The 13,152-nt window shown below is 40.8% G+C and overlaps 1 protein-coding gene across 4 annotated transcripts in view; it reads right to left on the reverse strand.

Moving 5' to 3' along the window:
• The window catches only part of ric8a (RIC8 guanine nucleotide exchange factor A), a 19,952-nt gene that overhangs the window by 6,202 nt on the left and 598 nt on the right, over nucleotides 1–13,152 (reverse strand). The window contains exons 2-8 of one of the 4 annotated variants that reach the window (XM_032524330.1): nucleotides 6,614–6,661; nucleotides 5,993–6,010; nucleotides 3,953–4,166; nucleotides 3,053–3,207; nucleotides 2,475–2,570; nucleotides 1,553–1,652; nucleotides 371–558 (exon numbers count right to left, since the gene is read on the reverse strand). In XM_032524330.1, coding sequence (XP_032380221.1) covers nucleotides 371–558; nucleotides 1,553–1,652; nucleotides 2,475–2,570; nucleotides 3,053–3,207; nucleotides 3,953–4,166; nucleotides 5,993–6,010; nucleotides 6,614–6,661 — 819 coding nt within the window. The remainder of the gene's footprint in view (nucleotides 1–370; nucleotides 559–1,552; nucleotides 1,653–2,474; nucleotides 2,571–3,052; nucleotides 3,208–3,952; nucleotides 4,167–5,992; nucleotides 6,011–6,613; nucleotides 6,662–13,152) is intronic. The other 3 variants (XM_032524331.1, XM_032524332.1, XM_032524333.1) reach the window with 3 other exon arrangements.

Below are 13,152 nucleotides of genomic sequence, written 5' to 3' on the forward strand. Positions count from 1 at the left end.
ACACACACACACACACACACACACACACACACACACAGAGTTTATTAGAGTGTTTCAGTTGTGTGTGTGTGAGGTTTCAGTACAGTATGTGAGAGTATAACTTGTCACCAGTGTGTAACGCATTTTAGTGTTCAAGAGAAAATGTATCTGTGTGTATGTGTGTGAGATAATTTTGAATGTTCTACATGGCCCCTCATAACATCTTGAAGCATAAACAATAGTATTGACTAATAATTCTGTTTCATCATACAGAAAGGGGATTTTGGATGAACTATTATATTCAGTGACTTTTGACAACAGAGGTCATGATTGTTAGTATGATTTAACATGGCTGAACTAAGAAGAAAAAAAACTTTCATTTTGTCCGTACCTCGTCAACCTTGCGCTTGGTTGTGTCAAATGTGATATTGAACAGGATTTTCAGAATCTCCATGGCTAGTTCTATCTGCTGCCGGCTCAGTGGGGGCAGTTGTCCCGGTGGGACGTCCTCCAACCCCGCCCTGGCCGTCTCCAACGTACCTGGCCAACTCAGACCCAGTGTGGCCTCCAAATGGTTGCCTGGAATATACACAGGACAGGAAATTATCTTACGGAACTTATGCTCTTTAACTTAGTACATTGGTACCTTCTGTTTATCTCCCATGATCATAGATGATAAAAAGTAATGTGATGTCATATCCTTGGTATGCGGACTGCTATTTTGAAGCCTTGAGTTTGGGGATATGGCAATCTCCATCTTGTTTTTTTTGCAATTGGACGTGATGATTTTGACAAGAGGGTGGAGCTAAAGAGGATGAAATGGCCAAGCCAGTGTTGCTTATGGTCGCAATGGCGCTGTGCTAAGCTAAACGCTAAGGAGGGAAAGTTGCTATTTTCAACCCTTCTGAAACTAGTGATCTAGTGTAGATTAAACACAGACCCCTGCCTATTGGCGCTGTTTATTTGCATGTACGGCAGTACAGAAAATCGGCAAACTTTCCGTTAAGTTACCTGCTAGCGCTAGCGGTAGTTAGCTAGCTTTATTGGCAGAACGCTGAACAAGACCATTTCAGACGACCAAAATGTTCCAGTTAAAATTGCTGAAGTGAAAACAAAGGGTCCAAGTTTAAAACTCAGACAACACCCAGAAACAAGTTGAGGTCTATTTTAATGACCACAGTGTTAGCATGGTTAGCATTGCTTAAAGCATCCCCTGCTTTATAGTCTATTTTAAAATAAATGGGAGCATTATTTACAAAATAAACATGTTAGGGTCAAGGCCATAAACTCGTTATGAAAATGTCACTGAGGTTATAAATCAAGTGAGAAGTAGGCTGATATTGTTATAGACTTCTATAGAAAAGGATTTTAGAAATTAGATAGAATGCATCTTTAATACACTTTAGCATTGACATCAGGCCTGGAAGCTACCAATATTATTTTTACAGTCTACGATCATGTGTTGGACTTCCTGTCAGAACACCCCAGGTGTTGCAGATATTGGTAACCTGGAAAGCTGATGCTGGTTTCCCAGGTCAGTAGTTCCACTGATGGTCACACAGGATTGAGTTACCTAGCAGACTGATGCCGTGGAGCTCCTGAGCCAGCTGCGCCCTGACGTCCACTCTCAGGGCGGTCAGCAGGAAGGTGAGGCGCAGGTCGAAGAATCGCACCTGGACAGGAAGCAGACGCATGGACATTTATCTACGCTCTATCTGGTTTCTCCTCTTCAGACTATGGCTGGATATCCAAGAGGGGTGGGAATCTTTAGGCACCTTAGCATTCGATTCAGATTCAGAGGGCTACGATGCCATTTTTATCACCGTGTGACGACTTGCTGCCACATTTTAAACAGGGAATTTGTAATAATGAACCATATTTAAAATAAACATATGGGCTTTCTTTTGTTACTACCATCACAGTAATAAAAGAAAATGGTTATTTGGTATGAATGTGTTGCACAGAGTTTCAGAAACTGTAAAGTACCAAAAGCAGGCACTAATTGATTGGTCAGTCTGTGTTTATATGTATTTACTGTCACTGCAAATTGTAGTTCAACTGCTTTGAGTTGACACAGCATTAAACATTGATATATTTCAGATGAAAAAAGGTTTGTAAAAAAATAACCAACATGATTACGTCCTTCCCCAGCCGTCAGGTATCAAAAAATATGTTTTTGTTTTTTGTACCAAAGCAAACTGAGCTTTGGTATGTGTTTGTATTGGCACTTGTGCTAAAAGGTATTACCCAGTCTCCTTAAACTCATGTGCATATTTTACAAATTTGCATTATCAAAGATAAATATAATGTTTTATGGTTATGTTTAGGCAAATCAGACACTTGGTTAAAAACTGGAAAAGTTAAGAGTGGCTGGAAGTATGAGACAGAATGTGTTGGCTTAATGAATATGTACCCAAACTACAATCTCCCCCTACCCTTGGTCAGGTTAGCTCTCACACAACAGATGGAATCCTCTCTCTAACTGATGGCCATACCTCATGTTTCCAGATGGGATCATGACACTGCTTCAGCCTCTCTGCCACGCCCTTAATCAGCTGGAGATCTGCTGCTAGCACCTGCCATCCGTCCATCCATCCATCCATCCAAGATACATTTTATTGATTTAATTTAGAGACAATACCATTTTTGGCTCCTCAATACCGATTCCGATGCTTGAACTTATATATCAGCTGATACTGAGTACTGATCCCATAATAGGAGCTCTAAGCGATGTTGGGCGACGTTGCTTCTTGTTGACATTTGAAGTATTTCAAAAGACTAGCTTGCCCCTCCCTCCTCCTCGTCCTGTCCCCTTCCTTCTGTGTTTTTATCCAGTTTGACAGTCAGTCATAACTGAAAAATAACTAAATAGATAAACTACTTTAAAGTAGACTTTCTAAATTACCTGGTATGAGATCGATAGCATAAACTCCAGTACTTTCCTGTACCGATACCTTCATTTTAGGCAGTAACGGATGCGTTTACGACACTTGCTTTGGTATTGAAACATCTCTTATTTAAATTAGCATCAAACTAATTACATGTTATAATGTGAGGACTTCCGTTGACTGACCTGTCCCGTCTGGTTGTGTAGCAGGATGTTACAGATGGACTTGAGAGCCTCAGCAATAACTTCCTGGTCAGCATTTTCTGAGGAAGGGGAGGCTTCCTCCATCCCCTCGCTGGATGCTTCTGTTGCCTCTTCCCCCTCTCCTCCCTCACCCTCCACTGGGAAGAGAAAGAATGGCAAAGTCAAGAAGCACATTCATCCTTCATTTAGACCACATTTAGGATTACCCGAGCTGCGCTGTCATGCACTTAAATGACACCTTAAATCTTGTCTTGAGCAACTCACGCAGCTCAATTAGACATGGGTGAACTTTAGCCCTGTTTACATTTAATATGTGTGTTTCAAATATCCCCACGTGTTTTCAAATGTTCTTCCAATCAGCACCTTCTTAGTCAAGACCGTAAACTAGAAAAAGATCTATAGATGGACAATGGACACAGATAAAAGAAAGACACTAAAGGATGATTCTGGTTTAATGCCACTTAGGTCTTATTTTTGTACTTTTGTCCATAATTTATCAGCGAAAGTAGCAGTATACTTATCACTAATCCCTCACATCTGGGAACAATATGGTCAACTAGTCAACAAGCACAAAACAGTTCATATGATAAACAATTTATTTGGAGGCCAAACAGAATGAGCGGGCCCTAATGTTGCTGATAATTCCTCACTGAGCAGGAAAACTGTGAGCACAACTCACTGAACTATGATGGATGTTCACAGCAGATGATTTTAGGTAGTAGTTTAAAAGAAAAAGAGGCTAAAAACTCAATTGAGACCATAAACTCATTATGAGAAGTGAGAAGTATGGCCATTTTCTTATAGACTTAAGAAAAGGATTAAAGAGGCTGAATTGGTTGAGTGCACTATGTGCAAATACTACATAGTATGTGTATGATTTACCTTGGCCCTCCCCCGGCTGGCTGTGTGCAGGCGTGGCAGTACTGAACACGGCGATGCCGGCGTAGCGGGCGAGAGTGGACATGGCCGAGCGGCTGAGGAAGGGATCCAGACAATCTTTGTCTCTGGTCAGGATTCGGACCGTTTCTAGACAGGCCAGTTGACAGGACGGCTGCAACTCCCTGTTCAGGAAGCTGAGCACCAGCTCCCCCAGCATCTGCATCACACAACACAGACAGGTCAGATCTCGTTTAAGATGGAGCCTATGTTCATTCAGATCTGAGTCTCAGACAGGTCAGACCTATGTTCATTCAGATCTGAGTCTCAGACAGGTCAGACCTATGTTCATTCAGGTCTGAGTCTCAGACAGGTCAGACCTATGTTCAATCAGATCTGAGTCCACTAAATAATTAATGTTTAAATTTAAATATCACTGTTCTGAAATGTTTTACTCTTAAAGAAATCTCTGAATTTATGTGGGCCCTCTGAAATTGTCAGTTTATTTCACATGTGAAATTGAAAGTTATATATAAATATATATATATTCACATGTTGACTGTGCCAACAGCAGGGGGATTTTTTTCCCCATGCATTTACAGATCTAAATTCAGCTAGCTGAATTTGAGCCACTTTAATATACATTTTATATATTGGGTGCTAACATTTTCTGAATTGGTGAATCATAAAATATATTTACTGTAACTTCAAAATCTAAACATTTAAAATATGGGAATTGAGACCACATACATATAGGTTCATAATAGTAGAAATGCAAGGTAATAAGAAGCACTCAGATACTTATTGACATATCAATCCTGTTGCAGTCTACTTTCTATAGCACATTCCACAGCACAATATTACTACAAGACTGCCACATATAAGAGGAAGGGAACAGCAACATTTCACACATTTGCGTCAATGTATGAACTGACAACTCCCACTAATAATCATGTTCAGTCTACTCTCCAGAAGTACATTATGTTTAGTGTATTTCAATTATCCAGAAGAATAAAACACTCCTGCACACTCTCCTCTTCACTTGTGGTCATTTACAGTAATTATGTTTGGTAAAACGGATGTGTGTCGATGTTCCGCAGTGTCCACCCAATGCTTCTCCTACACACCTCTCCATCTACAGGTGTGCAAAAGTTCTGTGATGACTAATGTAATTACGTTAAATCGCCCATATGAAAGCAAACATAATGCACAATTTTCCCTGTTGGCGCATCTGACTGACAGTTGCATTGCAACAACATAAATAAAGCAGGATTTAAGTTGCTGCGTGTGTCACGGTTTTACATACATTAAGTATTTTACATTACAAAGATGTTCTTCTTTGAGAAGGAAGTTTCACCAAGAACTAAGTTCTTTCTTTGTGTTTTTGTAAATCCAGTAGCGACCCTAACAGCCAAGAGAGAATTCAAACCTTTTCCAAGTCTCCTATGTCTTCTGGCTGATCATGTGACCTGATGCTGGCAGCTAAACCTGGCATTGACAAATACGTCCGCTAAGCTGTCTTGCATAATAATTTCCTACAGTCTATGTGCAGGTGTGTGCTCTATGTCTATTGGATAAAGAAGGCACGCAAAGGCACATAAGCTGCACCTGAACTCAATTTAACACCATTTCTATCCCACACTGTAAACCTTGAAATGAAAATGTACACAAATGCCGCACAAGGTGTTAATCTTTGGACCTACAGAAGGGTTGTGACCAGCTGGGTCCTCTTTTTTGGGGGGCTTTTCCCTTTATTCAATAGTTACAGTGGATGGAAATGAAAGGGGGGGGGAGAAAGAGTGGGGATAACACTCAGCAAAGGGCCGCAGGTCGGATTCAAACCCGGGCCTCTGCAAAGGACTCAGACTACATGGGGTGCACGCTCTTACTGGGGGGGCGAGAGGCTCTAAAGACATCTTAATGTTCCTGAGGGATTCCTTATAGGATGTGGGGAATACACCAAAATATTGAAGATACAAAACTATGTCGGAAATTGTAGACAAACTGTGGAAGAAGCATAAGACACTGCTCATTGCTTATTCATACCTTCTGTAACTTCTCTTCCTAAAGCACAGGGGGGGGGGCATGCACACACAGGGAGAGACAGATGACACAGAGAAGGTGAGATAGTGTTCTTGCACTGCTGACTTAGATGTACAGATCTAAATCTCTACTCAAAAATCAAAATTACAAAATTTCATTTCAGACATTTATTTACTATTTTTATCATATATAACTAAAGACTTTGGTAAACTTATTTCAAACACCGAAACAAGTCTCACAACATGTTGGTTTTCAAAAGAGATTTGAGGAATTTCAAAAAGCCAACATCAACGTTTCAGCTTTGGCGCCAAATTATCTCTTCACACGTTGCTCTAGAAGAAACGTGGACGTCACCATACAGCTGAGTTTGTTCTTTGATATGTTGACATTGAACACATCATCAGCTATATGCAAATAGCTTTAAAAGGTCAATTTTAGAAAATATGTGAAAATGCCCTTAGACCTCAGTGGGGTAAAACGTGTATTTCAAGATTTAGAAGAAGTCTGTCTTGACTGTAGCAAAGAAGTTCAAAATGAGGAATATACTTGAGGAACCTTTAAGAGAAACTAAACAGATAAGAGGACTCTGAGAAGGATGCGTAATGATGGGAATGCCAGGAATACCTCTCTGTACTGCTCGTCTTCCTTGCTGAACGTAAAGCAGTGATCCATCTGAAGGAAGCAGAAGCAGAAGGCACAAATAAAGATGTGAAAGTAAGAGAAAACGTACAGTAAATCTTGAAGGTATGAGACAAAAAAGAGAGCAAAGAAGTAATCATAAAAGGGATTCAGACAGTCGTTAGTTGGGCACAACCAGAGGAGCGACAGCATTTACCAGGTAGCATGGTTTTGTTGAGCTGCAGATCTCTAACGTAGGAAATGGAAACAGAAATGATGTGTGTAAGTACAGTTACAGCAGAGAACAACGACAAAAATAACAAAAATGACGGAAAAATGCCCAAAACGTTGAAAAAAGTGACAAGAAATTTGAAAAAAAAAACTCGAAATTGTCGGAAAAATCTGCAAACTTAAAAAAAAAAAAAGTGAAAACCAATCTCTGTGGCCAACAAAAGTTGTCAGAGCACAAATTATGCAATTCAAAATGTCAAACAAATCTGTGAATCAAGTTTTATATGGTTCTGTTCCAATGTACAATCATACTACTGTTAATACACAGATATTGCTTAGAGTGTACTGCATATTTTGTATACAATTGAGTTGCATATTAAACTGGGCCTAATGGATGGAAATAAATATCGATATATATATATATATATATATATATATATACACACACATCATATTTTAATGTTAAACATACATGTGGAAGGCACTGTGAATCTTTAAGCTTAACTGTATAGCTTCAATAGAAGCTACCTTTGACTGCGTTGGATTCATATTAATATATATTTTCACATATTTAAAATGTTTGGAAAAAACGTTTCAAAAAATATATTTTTTAAATAATTTGGCGGCCCCCCCTGCACCAATCCTGGAGACCCCCTGGGGGGTCAAGAACCCCTGTTGAAGACCTCTGCTCTGGTGGATGGTTGGCTGAAAAAGAATTATTATCTCTCCTTTGAGTCTTGTTCATATTTTTTCCAAAATATAGTTTCCATGGACCGGAAGTAGAAGGTAACTTTGACTTTCGCTCTATTTGCCTCAATGGAATATTTACATGAGAATACAGTAAACAAAATATACACACCAGAGACATTAAACCAGCTTTAGAGCTGCTGAGCTATAAAGCACAACATCTACATTACGATAATTAGTAATAGTGTTTGATTTTTATTGAAACCAATGTCTTTAGTGTAAATGTTGTTTCATGTTCATTCCCAAGATCCTCCTCGTTGTCAGTGTTGTGGTTCATTAGTAAGAAGAAAAAAATAATTTGAGGAAATCTTAAGATCAGAGGTCCAAATGACCATGGTATGGTTCACTTTCCTTTATGATTCCTTTATCATTTCAAGTGTTAACCCTGACAGTAAATCTACTGTAATGTGGATGGTGTGTTTCCAGCTCTGAATTATATCAAGATTTGTAAATAGTGGGTGTGTTGCCAAACCCATCCAGTAAAGCCATAGCAACATTAGCATTCATTTGGTGTCTTTGTGTGAATTGAATTGAATTGAAAGCCTTTATTGTCATTGTACCAGTACAATGAAATTTGGAGAGCAACTCTCTAAAAGTGCAACACTTAATAAACATACATAAATAACAATACAATACATTAGTGCAAGTCTGACTGTAGGTTGAGATGGTGACAGCTTTGGGAAAAAAGCTATCCCTGAGTCTTTGTTCTGGCGTATTGACCTGAAGCGCCTGCCTGAGGGCAACAGGTTAAAGAGACTGGAGCCGGGGTGGGTGGTGTCCCTCAGGAGTTTCTGGCCCCTGAGGACAACGGGAGTTGTAGATGGCAGTCAAAGAGGGCAGAGGGCAGCCAATTATTTTTTTGTCAGTGTTTGTCACCCTTGCAGTCGCTTCCTGCGGCCTCCGTGCAGTGGAGTGCCACACTGTCACAGCATAGGTCAACGGCTCTCGATGGTGGAGCGGTAGAAGGTCACCAGCAGCTGAGTTCTTAGTGTTCCTTCCTGAGGACCCTCAGGAAGTGTAGCCGCTGCTGGGCCTTCTTGACCAAAGCTGTGGTATTGGCCGACCAGGAGAGGTCTGCAGAGATGTGAATGCCGAGGAATTTGAAGGACTCCACTCGCTCTACACATCCACCGTTGACGTACAGGGGGGCAGGGGCGGCTTTGTTCCGCCTGAAGTCCAGGATGAGTTCCTTGGTCTTGTTGATGTTTAGTGCCAGGTTGTTTGATGCACACCACTCACTAAGTTTCAGGACCTCATCTCTATAGGCCGCCTCGTTTCCCCCTGTAATCAGCCCCACCACCGTTGTATCATCAGCGAACTTGATGATGATGTTCTCTGGGTGGGCGGGACTGCAGTCGGATGTGTATAGGGAGTAGAGTAATGGGCTCAGCACGCAGCCCTGTGGAGAGCCCGTGATAAGAGTGCGGGAAGAAGAGACCTGATGAATGGACGTTAGCAGGTGGAGTACAGAGGCTTGATCCCAGCTTTGTCCCTGGAAACAGCTGCTGCAGCTGCTACTGCTGGACTCCGCTGACTTTCACGATTACTGTTTTCTGTTAAATCGTATATAAAGTTTGACATTTCCGACTGCACTTGAAGGCAACTTTATTTCACAGTTAAAGGTGTGATATCACATGGAAACTAAGAGACAGCCAAGTGGTAAAATGACATGGGCTACAGAGCTCCATGACGCTGAGCAGCAGGTGCGAACTGTTTCAGCCGCTACAGAGCTTTGTGACGCCAGCTACTGACCTCCGTCACAGCTCCTTGTCTCTGCGGCATACATATCTAGTTTGTCAGTAGGGTAATTTCGGACCATTCTGATGTAGGCTTAAATGTTCAATTAAAGCTATATTTGAAATCTTTTTCAGACTTTTGCAGCCATATTTGAACTCTTTTTCAGGCTACTCTAAAAAGGAATACTCTTGTTAAGCCAGGTTTATTCCAACTCCGAGTGAGATGACACATATCCACTGTGTCACTCGGGTAATATCGGATATGTGATTCCTTTTCAGAGTAGCCTAAACAAGAGTTCAAATATGGCTTTAAAAGCCTAAAACAATTCTAAGAGTATCCTGAAAAATGCGTTGGTCAGCGGTAGTTGGTGGTTCAGTTACCCGAGAATAGGTGACTGTGAGCTGGGTACAGAGCACCGCCAGCTGCCAGGGGTTTGGCAGAGATTAGGGTTAAGTTTTAGCAAGAAGAAGTGAGCATTGTGCGGCAATAAAAGTTAAGTTTAGGCATCAAAATGAATAGCTATGTTGAGGAATAAGATGGTGGTTTGGATTAAAAACACTCCCAAGGAACAGGCATGTCGTGGGTGAAAGTCTTTTGTTTTTCCCAGGAAGCAACCTCTGCTCCCTGGATTAAAAATCCTGTGTTTTAACGCCCACCCATCACCCATCACCCATCACCCATCACCCCGACCTCCTCCCTACGCGGCCAGCCGGGGTCTTCCACAGCAGCCTTCAATGTGGTGCACACAGCAAAAAAGAAACACGGAAATCATACAAGTAACAGTGCTTACATTTTTCTTAACTTTTTGAACAAATGGTTCATGAAAACAGGCTGAACCTCTAAAACTAAGCATACTGAGGAAGGTATTTACACCAGAGACCTTAACCAGAGAGTTTACACTAAGCTCTCATCTCTTAAAGGGTTTAGCAGAGTGGGATTTGACCGGGTCGTAGGAGACTGTATTCCTGTATCAGAGAATCTAATCCAATTGGCTTCCAGATCACTGCCCAGGCGGCTAATGAGGCTGAGGGAGTCATGCAGCAGTGCTCGCCACCTGGGGTAAGCAGACAGCATGTGGTCCAGCTCAGGTGGCATTTAGACAAATCAAGACTGAGAGCTCTATTTCCGCAGCGCAACTAAACACACTTGGTCATTTTGTGGCCAGGCGGTCCTTGCATACCGGGTGTTGATATAATACATAATCCTATTTTTGAGGAGGTAACTTATTGTTGTCAGGGATGTGCACATGTGAACACAGCAGCTCAAATACACTGCCAAGAGCAGATAAGGAGTTTGCCTCCATTCGGATTCTTCCGTGAGTGCACTTACATGTAGTGCTTTGCGCACACTTTATTATTATATTAATTATTTATTACAAATTCTTCTTCTTCTGCTTATTGGTAAATTGTAGCCAGGCAGAGTGTTACTGCCACCTATTGTCGTCCGCCTGTTGATTTTCTCACTAACTTACGAATGGTACATAAATAAATAAAAAAATGCATGTGTATATTACATTTGTACACTTCGTGTTTCGCCTCTCCAATAATAATCGCTGCAGCTTCCTTTCCCGCCACTTTCAGAAGTTCATAATCCGCTCTGTAGCAAAGATGGCGGCCGTTGAGTGCAAGAAGTGTCCAGAGATCCACACTCAATATCTTGGCTGATTTGAGTGCATTATACTCACAGTGCTTTGCATATTTCACCACTATATCAGAGTAAAAACACTATGTACTCAAAAGAGCTAGTGTAAGTACAGCGGTGCACGATTTGAGACACAGCATTTGACTCTTTATGAAGTGAATTCACCTTTTTGGACATATTAAAGAGACGGTCACCATGTTTTCTGTGTGTGGTATTGCAAGATATTAATTTATCCTCACAATAATCCATACAATACCCATCTGCTGATTACCAACACCCTATCGCCACGTAAAATGAAAGTAGAATAAAAAAAATAATGTTTTAATTCTGAGGTTCAGCTCAATTTGACAGTTTTGCGCTGAAAGATAATTATTCGCAATCTGGGAACAAAACTGTTGTCTCTTTTAATCTTTCACAACCATGATCCTGGTAATGAGCCTACAAATTAACAAGAAACATTTTTACACAAACAGTCTCCATCCCATCCTGCTGCTCAGCATGTCGACCTGTATTGCAACTAAAAATGGGACGAACTAGCCTTAAAAACAAAAGGGTGCACAGAGCCGTTGCCCCGGTGACGGAGACACCAGGGGAGGACCTGAAGGAGTGAATGGTCCTAATGGAGTTATTATCAGAGGAAGAAGTTTTAATTGACCTATAATTTTCCATGGGACAATGTGTCTGTCTCCAACACACCTGTTGATTTACACTGCAAAAGAAACTCAGACTTCACTTTATTGATCCTTACTGGATGACTCCTGCAAGGAAATTGAATTTCTAGCAGCTTACAAGACAATTGAATAGAGTGCAGAACAATGTAAGAAACTGTGGAATAGTCAATCGAAACCAATAAGTTGAATGTGCACATGGGGGTTTACGTGGTTATTTTGCAACAGATCTGCTGTGTGTGATTATGGCTCGGCCTTGAGGAGAGAATAACTGATGTGGATCTCAGGGTTTTATTCTGTCCAGCTGGCATTAATGCCATATAAGTCTTTATCCACGCATTCCACTTCCAGATTTCACTCTTTTCGGACAGATGTCCCTCCCCGTCCTCTGTCTCTGTGTTGGTGTTCTAACCTCTGGTAAATTTCTGAGGACTATGGTTACCTGGTCCTCAGATCTCTGCAGGGTAAATCCAGACAGCTAGCTAGACTATCTGTCCAATCTGAGGACTATGGTTACCTGGTCCTCAGATCTCTGCAGGGTAAATCCAGACAGCTAGCTAGACTATCTGTCCAATCTGAGTTTTCTGACGACCAAAACTACTTCTGGACGTACACATGTTCCACCAAAACAACTTCCTTTCAGAGACTACTTTGCAGAGGCCCCGCGGCTTCCAAAACACCACCAGCCTAATAAACAGACATTTTCCAGTCTTGCATATACAAATCATGTGGAGAAATACAGGAATAACAGAACACAAAAACAAGAAAGAAAAACAAACATGACAACATGTTTATATATGTATGCATGCCATTTAGGAAAATATATGTATGTAAAAAAATTAAATATATTGAATGAAAGCCCCACCCACTCCGCTTTGCATCAGCCAACCTGCTTGCTGCCCTCTCACAGCGAGGGAGAACTAATCACTCAAATGAAATCCCAACTGCTGTCCTGGCTCCTAAATGGTGGAAGGAGCTCCCCACTGACATCAGGATGGGTGAAAGCCCATGCATCCTCCACAGAAAGCTAAAAACACATCTATTACGACTACATATCGGATAAACATGAAGAAGGAAAAGAGGAGAGGAGGAAAAAAGAGAAGAGAGAAAAAAAAATAGACATACTCTTGAAACTGCACTTTCACATGGGTCTTGTAGTTTTGCTCATCTAAAGCTGATGTACTTCACTTACTACTTGTTGTCCTGAGTTTGTACCTTCAAGGTTGAAAGCACTTAATTGGAAGTCGCTTTGGATAAAAGTGTCAGCTAAATGAAACGTAATGTAAAAAGTCTGAATATAGTGAATGGAAGTTGAAAATGAATGTGACGTCATTGTCTGGCACCATTTTCGCTCCATTCAATAAATTCAGACTTCCATTCAATAAATTCTGACTTCCATTTAATATATTCAGAATAAGATTCATTCAATATCTTCAAACTTCACATATGTGTAATAATTTTCTAAATAGGCTAATACACATATATATATATATATATATATATATATATATATATATATAT

This window comes from Etheostoma spectabile, chromosome 8 (genome assembly GCF_008692095.1).
Source record: "Etheostoma spectabile isolate EspeVRDwgs_2016 chromosome 8, UIUC_Espe_1.0, whole genome shotgun sequence".
In the NCBI taxonomy this organism is placed as follows: domain Eukaryota; kingdom Metazoa; phylum Chordata; class Actinopteri; order Perciformes; family Percidae; genus Etheostoma; species Etheostoma spectabile.